Genomic DNA, 13,397 nt, shown 5'->3' on the forward strand with positions numbered 1-13,397 from the left:
GTTACCTAGGCAACCCCATGTCTTGGAGCAAAAACCATTCTTCTCCATCTCACACACAGACACACACAAACACTGCAGGTGAACACACACACACACACACACACACACACACACACACACACACACACACACACACACACACACACACACACACACTGCAGGTGAACACATACTAACACATTGCAGGTGAACACACACACACACACAGACACACACTGTAGGTGAACACACACTACTTACAGATGAACATACACACACAGACACACTGCAGGTGAACACATACACACACATTAACACACACTGCAGATGAATGCATGCACTGCAGGTGAACACACACAAAACTGTGGGTGAGCACACACACTGTAGATGAACACACACCCACACTGAGGGTGAACACACTGCAGGTGAAGACACCCACACATTCACACACTTCATGTGAACACACTTGAACACATTCACACACACGCACACAATGCAGATGAAAACACGCATTCACACACACTTCATGTGAACACACTTGCACACCCATTCACACACACTGCAGGTGAACACACTCACATTCACTGCAGGTAAACACACTCACTGCAGGTGAGCTCACACTCACACACTGTAAGAGAACACACACTCACACTGTAGGTGAACACACACACTCACACTGCAGCTGAACACACACGCACACACTGCGGTGAACACACTGCAGGTGAACACATTCACACTACAGGTGAGCTCACACTCACACACTGTAAGAGAACACACACTCACACTGTAGGTGAACACACACACTCACACTGCAGCTGAACACACTGCAGGTGAACACATTCACACTACAGGTGAGCTCACACTCACATACTGCGGGTGAACATTCACACTGCGGGTGAACACACACTCACACACTGCGGTGAACACACTTGCACTGCAGGTGAGCTCACTCGCTCACACACTGCGGGTGAACATACTCACACTGCTGGTGAACACACACACACACACACACACACACACACTGTGGTGAACACACTCACACTGCGGGTGAACACACACTCACACTGCAGGTGAACACACGTGCTCACACACTGCAGGTGAACACACTCTCACACTGCGGGTGAACACTCACTCTCACACTGCGGGTGAACACACACTGCAGGTGAACACCCTCACTCAGAGATCAGTAACTACGCACTGACTCCTGCTGACATGTCTTCATGCATTTAATATATTAAACAGTTTCTCTTTCCAAACATTGTTGTTGCAAAACACATGCATAGGCAGACGGCAGACTTTACAAAACGCGAGTGAATCTGGCCACCAAACATCGTGAAAAAGTATCCTTGTCTCATCACTTCTCTCTCTCTCTCTCTCCCCCCGGCGAACGGCAGTCCTACCACCCTCACACACCCACAGCGCAGAGCTGAACTTGTGCGGATCTCTGCCTGGTGAGAACAGGGGCGCTCTGTGTGAATGCTGGGGCGTCGTTTTGGTGCTCATTTTTGAAGGTTTTTCTTGATGGATGATGGCTGTGGCAAAGAGGGCACATGTCCGTACAGAAACACCCGCTGTCACGCCAACCCCTCCCCACACAGGACTCACACTCACGCCAACCCCTCTCCCACACAGGACTCACACTCACGCCAACCCCTCTCCCACACAGGACTCACACTCACGCCAACCCTTCTCCCACACAGGACTCACACTCACGCCAACCCATCTCCCACACAGGACTCACACTCACGCCAACCCTCTCCCACACAGGACTCACACTCACGCCAACCCCTCCCCACACAGGACTCACACTCACGCCAACCCCTCTCCCACACAGGACTCACACTCACGCCAACCCCTCTCCCACACAGGACTCACACTCACGCCAACCCTTCTCCCACACAGGACTCACACTCACGCCAACCCGTCTCCCACACAGGACTCACGCCAACCCCTCTCCCACACAGGACTCACACTCACGCCAACCCCTCCCCCACACAGGACTCACACTCACGCCAACCCCTCCCCCACACAGGACTCACACTCACGCCAACCCCTCTCCCACACAGGACTCACACTCACGCCAACCCCTCTCCCACACAGGACTCACACTCACGCCAACCCCTCCCCCACACAGGACTCACACTCACGCCAACCCCTCTCCCACACAGGACTCACACTCACGCCAACCCCTCTCCCACACAGGACTCACGCCAACCCCTCTCCCACACAGGACTCACACTCACGCCAACCCCTCCCCCACACAGGACTCACACTCACGCCAACCCTTCTCCCACACAGGACTCACACTCACGCCAACCCCTCTCCCACACAGGACTCACACTCACGCCAATCCCTCTCCCACACAGGACTCACACTCACGCCAACCCCTCTCCCACACAGGACACACTCACGCCAACCCTTCTCCCACACAGGACTCACACTCACGCCAACCCCTCCCCCACACAGGACTCACACTCACGCCAACCCCTCCCCCACACAGGACTCACACTCACGCCAACCCCTCCCCACACAGGACTCACACTCACGCCAACCCCTCTCCCACACAGGACTCACACTCACGCCAATCCCTCTCCCACACAGGACTCACACTCACGCCAACCCCTCTCCCACACAGGACTCACACTCACGTCAACCCTTCTCCCACACAGGACTCACACTCACGCCAACCCCTCTCCCACACAGGACTCACACTCACGCCAACCCCTCTCCCACACAGGACTCACACTCACGCCAATCCCTCTCCCACACAGGACTCACACTCACGCCAACCCCTCTCCCACACAGGACTCACACTCACGTCAACCCTTCTCCCACACAGGACTCACACTCACGCCAACCCCTCTCCACACAGGACTCACACTCACGCCAACCCCTCCCCACACAGGACTCACACTCACGCCAACCCCTCCCCCACACAGGACTCACGCCAACCCCTCTCCCACACAGGACTCACACTCACGCCAACCCCTCCCCCACACAGGACTCACGCCAACCCCTCTCCCACACAGGACTCACACTCACGCCAACCCCTCCCCACACAGGACTCACACTCACGCCAACCCCTCTCCCACACAGGACTCACGCCAACCCCTCTCCCACACAGGACTCATACTCACGCCAACCCCTCTCCCACACAGGACTCACACTCACGCCAACCCCTCTCCCACACAGGACTCACGCCAACCCCTCTCCCACACAGGACTCACGCCAACCCCTCCCCACACAGGACTCACACTCACGCCAACCCCTCCCCACACAGGACTCACACTCACCCCAACCCCTCTCCCACACAGGACTCACACTCACGCCAACCCCTCTCCCACACAGGACTCACACTCACGCCAACCCCTCCCCACACAGGACTCACACTCACGCCAACCCTTCTCCCACACAGGACTCACACTCACGCCAACCCCTCTCCCACACAGGACTCACACTCACGCCAACCCCTCTCCCACACAGGACTCACACTCACGCCAACCCCTCTCCCACACAGGACTCACACTCACGCCAACCCCTCTCCCACACAGGACTCACACTCACGCCAACCCCTCTCCCACACAGGACTCACACTCACGCCAACCCCTCTCCCACACAGGACTCACGCCAACCCCTCCCCCACACAGGACTCACACTCACGCCAACCCCTCCCCCACACAGGACTCACACTCACGCCAACCCCTCTCCCACACAGGACTCACACTCACGCCAACCCCTCTCCCACACAGGACTCACACTCACGCCAACCCCTCTCCCACACAGGACTCACACTCACGCCAACCCCTCTCCCACACAGGACTCACGCCAACCCCTCTCCCACACAGGACTCACGCCAACCCCTCTCCCACACAGGACTCACACTCACGCCAACCCCTCCCCCACACAGGACTCACACTCACGCCAACCCCTCTCCCACACAGGACTCACGCCAACCCCTCTCCCACACAGGACTCACACTCACGCCAACCCCCCTCTCACACAGGACTCACACTCACGCCAACCCCTCCCCCACACAGGACTCACACTCACGCCAACCCCTCTCCCACACAGGACTCACACTCACGCCAACCCCTCCCCCACACAGGACTCACACTCACGCCAACCCCTCTCCCACACAGGACTCACACTCACGCCAACCCCTCTCCCACACAGGACTCACACTCACGCCAACCCCTCCCCACACAGGACTCACACTCACGCCAACCCCTCCCCACACAGGACTCACACTCACGCCAACCCCTCTCCCACACAGGACTCACGCCAACCCCTCTCCCACACAGGACTCACACTCACGCCAACCCCTCCCCCACACAGGACTCACACTCACGCCAACCCCTCTCCCACACAGGACTCACACTCACGCCAACCCCTCTCCCACACAGGACTCACACTCACGCCAACCCCTCTCCCACACAGGACTCACACTCACGCCAACCCCTCTCCCACACAGGACTCACGCCAACCCCTCTCCCACACAGGACTCACGCCAACCCCTCTCCCACACAGGACTCACACTCACGCCAACCCCTCTCCCACACAGGACTCACACTCACGCCAACCCCTCTCCCACACAGGACTCACACTCACGCCAACCCCTCTCCCACACAGGACTCACACTCACGCCAACCCCTCCCCCACACAGGACTCACACTCACGCCAACCCCTCCCCCACACAGGACTCACACTCACGCCAACCCCTCCCCCACACAGGACTCACACTCACGCCAACCCCTCTCCCACACAGGACTCACACTCACGCCAACCCCTCCCCACACAGGACTCACACTCACGCCAACCCCTCTCCCACACAGGACTCACACTCACGCCAACCCCTCTCCCACACAGGACTCACACTCACGCCAACCCCTCTCCCACACAGGACTCACGCCAACCCCTCTCCACACAGGACTCACACTCACGCCAACCCCTCCCCCACACAGGACTCACACTCACGCCAACCCCTCTCCCACACAGGACTCACACTCACGCCAACCCCTCTCCCACACAGGACTCACGCCAACCCCTCCCCCACACAGGACTCACACTCACGCCAACCCCTCCCCACACAGGACTCACACTCACGCCAACCCCTCTCCCACACAGGACTCACGCCAACCCCTCTCCCACACAGGACTCACACTCACGCCAACCCCTCCCCCACACAGGACTCACACTCACGCCAACCCCTCCCCACACAGGACTCACACTCACGCCAACCCCTCTCCCACACAGGACTCACACTCACGCCAACCCCTCTCCCACACAGGACTCACACTCACGCCAACCCCTCCCCCACACAGGACTCACACTCACGCCAACCCCTCTCCCACACAGGACTCACACTCACGCCAACCCCTCCCCCACGCCAACCCCTCCCCCACACAGGACTCACACTCACGCCAACCCCTCTCCCACACAGGACTCACACTCACGCCAACCCCTCTCCCACACAGGACTCACACTCACGCCAACCCCTCTCCCACACAGGACTCACGCCAACCCCTCTCCCACACAGGACTCACGCCAACCCCTCTCCACACAGGACTCACACTCACGCCAACCCCTCTCCCACACAGGACTCACACTCACGCCAACCCCTCCCCCACGCCAACCCCTCCCCCACACAGGACTCACACTCACGCCAACCCCTCTCCCACACAGGACTCACACTCACGCCAACCCCTCTCCCACACAGGACTCACACTCACGCCAACCCCTCCCCACACAGGACTCACACTCACGCCAACCCCTCTCCCACACAGGACTCACGCCAACCCCTCTCCCACACAGGACTCACACTCACGCCAACCCCTCTCCCACACAGGACTCACACTCACGCCAACCCCTCTCCCACACAGGACTCACACTCACGCCAACCCCTCCCCCACACAGGACTCACACTCACGCCAACCCCTCTCCCACACAGGACTCACACTCACGCCAACCCCTCTCCCACACAGGACTCACACTCACGCCAACCCCTCCCCCACACAGGACTCACACTCACGCCAACCCCTCTCCCACACAGGACTCACACTCACGCCAACCCCTCCCCCACACAGGACTCACACTCACGCCAACCCCTCCCCCACACAGGACTCACACTCACGCCAACCCCTCCCCACACAGGACTCACACTCACGCCAACCCCTCTCCCACACAGGACTCACACTCACGCCAACCCCTCCCCCACACAGGACTCACACTCACGCCAACCCCTCCCCCACACAGGACTCACACTCACGCCAACCCCTCTCCCACACAGGACTCACACTCACGCCAACCCCTCCCCCACACAGGACTCACACTCACGCCAACCCCTCTCCCACACAGGACTCACACTCACGCCAACCCCTCCCCCACACAGGACTCACACTCACGCCAACCCCTCTCCCACACAGGACTCACGCCAACCCCTCTCCCACACAGGACTCACACTCACGCCAACCCCTCCCCACACAGGACTCACACTCACGCCAACCCCTCTCCCACACAGGACTCACACTCACGCCAACCCCTCTCCCACACAGGACTCACACTCACGCCAACCCCTCTCCCACACAGGACTCACGCCAACCCCTCCCCCACACAGGACTCACACTCACGCCAACCCCTCCCCCACGCCAACCCCTCTCCCACACAGGACTCACACTCACGCCAACCCCTCTCCCACACAGGACTCACACTCACGCCAACCCCTCCCCCACACAGGACTCACACTCACGCCAACCCCTCCCCCACACAGGACTCACACTCACGCCAACCCCTCCCCCACACAGGACTCACACTCACGCCAACCCCTCTCCCACACAGGACTCACACTCACGCCAACCTCTCCCCCACACAGGACTCACACTCACGCCAACCCCTCCCCCACACAGGACTCACACTCACGCCAACCCCTCCCCACACAGGACTCACGCCAACCCCTCCCCCACACAGGACTGTAACACAGCTCCACAGTCCGGTCCGGTCCGAGGGAGGTTGACCGACGGCGAGTGTTTCTCGTGCTCGCTGTCCGTCCGCGGGGGAGTCCCGGCGTGGCCTCAGGCTGCAGTGAGGGCGGCTGATCGGTTCAGAAGAAGACTGTAAACATGCTGGGGGAGAGCTGGGGCCCGACCCGACCGGCGCCGCAGGGACAGGAGTGGCGCACACAGACAGCAGCACCGCCACGGAGCACAACGACAAGCAGGGGGTTCTGGGAGCAGCGCCGGGAGCTCGTCCACGCGGGTCCGGTATCAGGTCCGGTATCATGCCCGGTATCAGGCCCGGTATCAGGTCCGGTAAGATGTCCGGTATCAGGCCCAGTATTAGGTCCGGTTACATGTCCAGTGCCAGGTCCGGTATTGGGTCCAATATCGGGTCCGCTATCAGGTCCAGTACTGGTTCCGATATCGGTTCTGGTAACAGACACAGTATTGGGTCCACTATCGGGTCCGGTTCTGGTACAGCTCCAAGCATACACATGCATCGCCACACATGCATTGCCTGTGTGTGTGTGTGTGTTGTGTATCTGTTTATGTATCTGTCTGTGTGTTGTGTATCTGTCTGTGTTGTGTATCTGACTGTGTAGCTGTCTGTGTATTTCTCTGTGTGTTGTGTATCTGTGTGCTATATCTGTTTGTGTCTGTGTGTTGTGTGTTTGTGTCTGTGTTGTGTGTGTGTATCTGTGTGTGTGTCCTGTACACTCTGCTCCACTCTGTCTCTTCCCGTACACTTGTGTTTTTCAGAAGCTAGGATAAAAAGTTGTGCAGAAATTTATCAAAAGACGCCCTGAAACACACACACACACACACACACACACACACGATCACTTTTGGCACGGAAGTATACTGTCTGGTCTGGACTGGGACTGGGGATGGATTTTGGCCGAGTGTGTCGGGACTGGGGGGTCAGCCTCCAACCCCCGAGACGTTCGCACACACAACTCCGGGGGGATCGCCCCCCGTTCCGTCCCCCGGCTCCGGTCGGGGTCCCCGTCCTGGGGTTTGTAAACAAGAGGGTGATCTCGGCAATCACATCCTGCTGGATCTCTGTGTAAACATCATGCAGCATTTCAAACTGTGTCTCCTGTCCACTGTGTGTGTGTGTCACTGAGGGAGTCTCTGTGATCTCCTCTCTCTCACTGTGTCTCCTCTCCACTGTGTGTGTATCACTGAGGGAGTCTCTGTGATCTCCTCTCTCTCATTGTGTCTCCTGTCCTGCTGTGTGTGTGTATTACTGAGGGATTCTCTGTGATATCCTCTCTCTCCCTCTGTCTCCTGTTCTGCTTTGTGTTTATTACTGAGGGAGTCTCTGTGATCTCTCTCTCACTGTGTCTCCTGTCCTGCTGGGATTACTGCTGTTCCAGCAGGATGACATTCATCTTTCATTTGAATTGCTCAATCGACAACTGATCAACTGTGTGATTGACTGGACAGTGATCCCGTGTCATTAGACCAGAGCTTTGTTCCCGTGTCATTAGACCGAGATTCCATGTCTTGCTGCCTCTCTCTCTCCTCGTCCCTCAGCCCTGCGCCCTGCGCTCCTCTCCCAGGCACCCCACCAGCCCCAGGGAGGAACGTCAAGGGCCAGGCCTGGTCTGGAACGGGATTGGGATCTGGGATCTGGGAGCAGAGATCTGGGAGGCTTGGGCGCTGGTGTGAGAGTGTGTGTGTAGGGAGAAAGTGTGTGTGGAGTGAATTGGATCTGGGATCTGGGACCTGGGATCTAAGATCAGGTAGCAGAGATCGGAGATCGGTGATCAGAGAGAGTCTTGAGCGCTGGTGTGAGTGTGTGTGTGTAGGGAGAAAACCGGGATTAGATCTGGATGCAGGATCCGGGATCCGGGACCTGGGACCTGGGATCTAAGATCAGGTAGCAAAGATCGTAGAGAGTCTTGTGCGCTGGTGTGAGTGTGTGTGTAGGGAGAAAACCGGGATTAGATCTGGAGTGAATAGGATACATGTCCAGGATCTGGGATCTGGGACATGGGATCTAGGATCGGGTAGCAGAGATCGGAGATCGGAAAGAGTCTTGTGCGCTGGTGTGAGAGTGTTTGTGTAGGGAGAAAAACTGGGATTCAATCTGGAGTGAATGGGATCCGGAATTGGGGATCTGGGATCAGGGATCAGAAAATGGAGAGAGATGTGCACTGGTGTGACAGTGTGTGTGAGGGGAGAAAACTGGAATTAGACCTGGAGTGAACGGGATCAGGGATCAGGGATCAGGGATCAGGGATCTGGGATCTGGGATCTGGGATCTGGGATCTAGGACCAGGGATTGGAGAGAGGCTTGTGCGCTGGTGTGAGAGTGTGTGTGTGAGGGTGCAGCATCAGAGTTAAGGCGATCAGTCGGTGTCAGTGTGCGTCCTTCGTAGGTCCAGTTCTGGGGTGCGCTCGGTCTGGGGAGAGTCAGTCTGGGCTGCTCAGGGGTAAGGTCACTAGTTCAGAGGAGGTCAGATGATTTCTCTGCCAGCCGATCACCGAATCACAGAAGCCAGAGCCACCCAAACTGCACCACAGTCCCCAGGCCGTCCGGATCAGCTGAGCTCCTTCCTGCAGCTGCCTGAGGGCGGATCTCTGTGCTTCTGAAGGGGATCCACTGGGTCACCTGTGGATGGGTCCCAGAACCGGTACCCGGCGATCCCCGGCGATCCAGTGACGGGCTGGCGGCTCAGCAGTGGGCTGGTGATACAGGGCAAGGTCCACTTCAGGGGATCCAGTGGATCCGCAGACCCAGGGATCTGGTGGAGTGGATCTCTGAAGCGGTGAAATGGTCGAGTCGATGTTGCTGCTGTAGTTTCTGTAGACTCTGGACCCAGTCAGAGCTGCTGACTGATACAGTTCAGGATTTTAAAATAACTGGGAGATGTAAACAGAGGAGGGGAGGGGGGGCAGAGAAAATTAATACCTCAAAATCAACACAAATATTACAGATAACAGCACATTCACTCACTCACTCATACTCACCCTCTCACATTCACTCACTCATACTCACCCTCTCACATTCACTCACACTCATACTCACCCTCTCACATTCACTCACTCACTCATACTCACCCTCTCACATTCACTCACACACTCATACTCACCCTCTCACATTCACTCACTCACTCATACTCACCCTCTCACATTCACTCACTCACTCATACTCACCCTCTCACATTCACTCACACTCATACTCACCCTCTCACATTCACTCACTCACTCATACTCACCCTCTCACATTCACTCACTCACTCATACTCACCCTCTCACATTCACTCACTCATACTCACCCTCTCACATTCACTCACTCACTCATACTCACCCTCTCACATTCACTCACTCACTCATACTCACCCTCTCACATTCACTCACACTCATACTCACCCTCTCACATTCACTCACTCACTCATACTCACCCTCTCACATTCACTCACACTCATACTCACCCTCTCACATTCACTCACTCACTCATACTCACCCTCTCACATTCACTCACACACTCATACTCACCCTCTCACATTCACTCACTCACTCATACTCACCCTCTCACATTCACTCACACTCATACTCACCCTCTCACATTCACTCACTCACTCATACTCACCCTCTCACATTCACTCACTCACTCATACTCACCCTCTCACATTCACTCACTCATACTCACCCTCTCACATTCACTCACACTCATACTCACCCTCTCACATTCACTCACTCACTCATACTCACCCTCTCACATTCACTCACTCATACTCACCCTCTCACATTCACTCACACTCATACTCACCCTCTCACATTCACTCACACACTCATACTCACCCTCTCACATTCACTCACACACTCATACTCACCCTCTCACACACTCACCCTCATACTCTCACACACTCACTCTCCCACTCATACTCTCACACACTCACTCTCCCACTCATACTCACACACACTCACTCTCACTCTCATACTCACACACACTCACATATTCACACACTCTCACTCTCATACTCGCACACTCACACTGACTCCCACACACTCAAACGTTCACTAGCACACTCGCACAATCCTCACACTTACGCTTCCAAACGAACTCACATGCACACTCTCTCACGCTCAATCGCACACTCACAGAATCCACACTCACGCTCACACTTTCCCACGCTCACACACTCCCTCACATTCACACACATTTCACGCTCACTCACACTGACTCTCATCCTCACACACTCACTCTCATACTCACACACTCACACACACTCACTCACTCTCATACACACACTCATGCTCACACTTTCCCACGCTCACACACTCCCTCACATTCTCACACATTTCACGTTCACTCACATACTCACATGCACTCTCAAACTCACACACTCAGACACACTCATACTCACACACACTCACCCTCACATCTTCACACACTCACTCTCATACTCACTCTCGCTCTCATACTCACACTCACACTTTCCCACGCTCACACACTCCCTCACATTCTTACACATTTCACGCTCACTCACACTGACTCTCATCCTCACACACTCACTCTCATACTCACACACTCACACACACTCACTCACTCTCATACACACACTCATGCTCACACTTTCCCACGCTCACACACTCCCTCACATTCTCACACATTTCACGCTCACTCACATACTCACATGCACTCTCAAACTCACACACTCAGACACACTCATACTCACACACACTCACCCTCACATCTTCACACACTCACTCTCATACTCACTCTCGCTCTCATACTCACACTCACACTTTCCCACGCTCACACACTCCCTCAGATTCTTACACATTTCACGCTCACTCACACTGACTCGCACACACTCGTACGCTCACTCGCACGCTCACACACCCACTCACAAACACTCTCACACTCAAACACTAGAACATCGACAGAAAAGGAAACTGAAACAGGTCAATGAACAAATAGACAAGGACTGACAGAGCGACTGAGAGACTGACAGAGAGAGAGACAGACAGAGAGAGAAAACACAGACTCACTGCCCCAGTTGATGATGCAGGCAATGATGATCAGAATCCCGCCAACCAGAGACACCACACTGAGCAGCTTCGCCACCCGGCCAAGCCTCCGAGCGCCATCGACATCCCCCTGGAGGAGACTGTTCCTGGACTGAGGGCGAGAGGACACTGACTGACACTCCAGTACATGAACACTGCACTGAGAGAGAGAGAGGGGTTAATACACACACACTGACTGGACACTCCAGTACATGAACACTGCACTGAGAGAGAGAGGGGTTCATACACACACTGACTGGACACTCCAGTACATTAACACTGCACTGAGAGAGAGAGGGGTTCATACAGACACACTGACTGGACACTCCAGTACATTAACACTGCACTGAGAGAGAGAGAGGGGTTAATACAGACACACTGACTGGACACTCCAGTACATTAACACTGCACTGAGAGAGAGGGGTTAATACAGACACACTGACTGGACACTCCAGTACATTAACACTGCACTGAGAGAGAGAGAGAGGGGTTAATACACACACACTGACTGGACACTCCAGTACATTAACACTGCACTGAGAGGGAGAGGGGTTAATACAGACACACTGACTGGACACTCCAGTACATTAACACTGCACTGAGAGAGAGAGGGGTTAATACACACACACTGACTGGACACTCCAGTACATTAACACTGCACTGAGAAAGAAATGGAGTAAGACATTGTGTAGTGAAATAAAATCTCACCATCACGGAGTAGACAAACCCCACAATGTTGATGGGCCAGACAGGGCAGAAGCAGGACAGGATAGCCGGGATGAGGAAGTCTCGGGGCTTCTCGCCATCCTGAGCGCTGCTGGTGGCCGTGCTGGGCTGGCGGGACAGGCTGGGCCGAGGGGAGCCGGGACCCCCCGACAGGTGACTCACAGAGCCGGAACGACTGCCCCCGCGAGGCCGGCCATTCGACTCTCGCATACAGCGCTTCATGTCTGGGGTGGCATGGGGCATCTCCGGGACACCATTACCTGAGAGAGAGAGAGGGGTTCATACAGACACACTGACTGACACTCCAGTACATTAACACTGCACTGAGAGAGAGAGGGGTTAATACACACACACTGACTGGACACTCCAGTACATTAACACTTCACTGAGAGAGAGAGAGGGGTTAATACAGACACACTGACTGGACACTCCAGTACATTAACACTGCACTGAGAGAGAGAGGGGTTAATACACACACACTGACTGGACACTCCAGTACATTAACACTGCACTGAGAGAGGGAGAGGGGTTAATACACACACACTGACTGGACACTCCAGTACATTAACACTGCACTGAGAGAGAGAGGGGTTAATACAGACACACTGACTGGACATTAACACTGCACTGAGAGAGAGAGGGGGGTTAATACACACACACTGACTGGACACTCCA

The 13,397-nt window shown here is 55.9% G+C and overlaps 1 protein-coding gene across 1 annotated transcript in view; it reads right to left on the reverse strand.

Annotated features, from left to right (window-relative positions):
• Positions 1-7,653: 7,653 nt before the first annotated feature.
• LOC138238268 (trafficking regulator of GLUT4 1) overlaps positions 7,654-13,397 on the reverse strand; it is a 9,746-nt gene continuing 4,002 nt past the window's right edge. The window contains exons 3-5 of the mRNA XM_069188393.1: positions 12,705-12,982; positions 11,979-12,108; positions 7,654-9,842 (exon numbers count right to left, since the gene is read on the reverse strand). Coding sequence (XP_069044494.1) covers positions 9,826-9,842; positions 11,979-12,108; positions 12,705-12,982 — 425 coding nt within the window. The 3' untranslated portion in view covers positions 7,654-9,825. The remainder of the gene's footprint in view (positions 9,843-11,978; positions 12,109-12,704; positions 12,983-13,397) is intronic.

Source organism: Lepisosteus oculatus, chromosome 4, assembly GCF_040954835.1.
Source record: "Lepisosteus oculatus isolate fLepOcu1 chromosome 4, fLepOcu1.hap2, whole genome shotgun sequence".
NCBI lineage: Eukaryota > Metazoa > Chordata > Actinopteri > Semionotiformes > Lepisosteidae > Lepisosteus > Lepisosteus oculatus.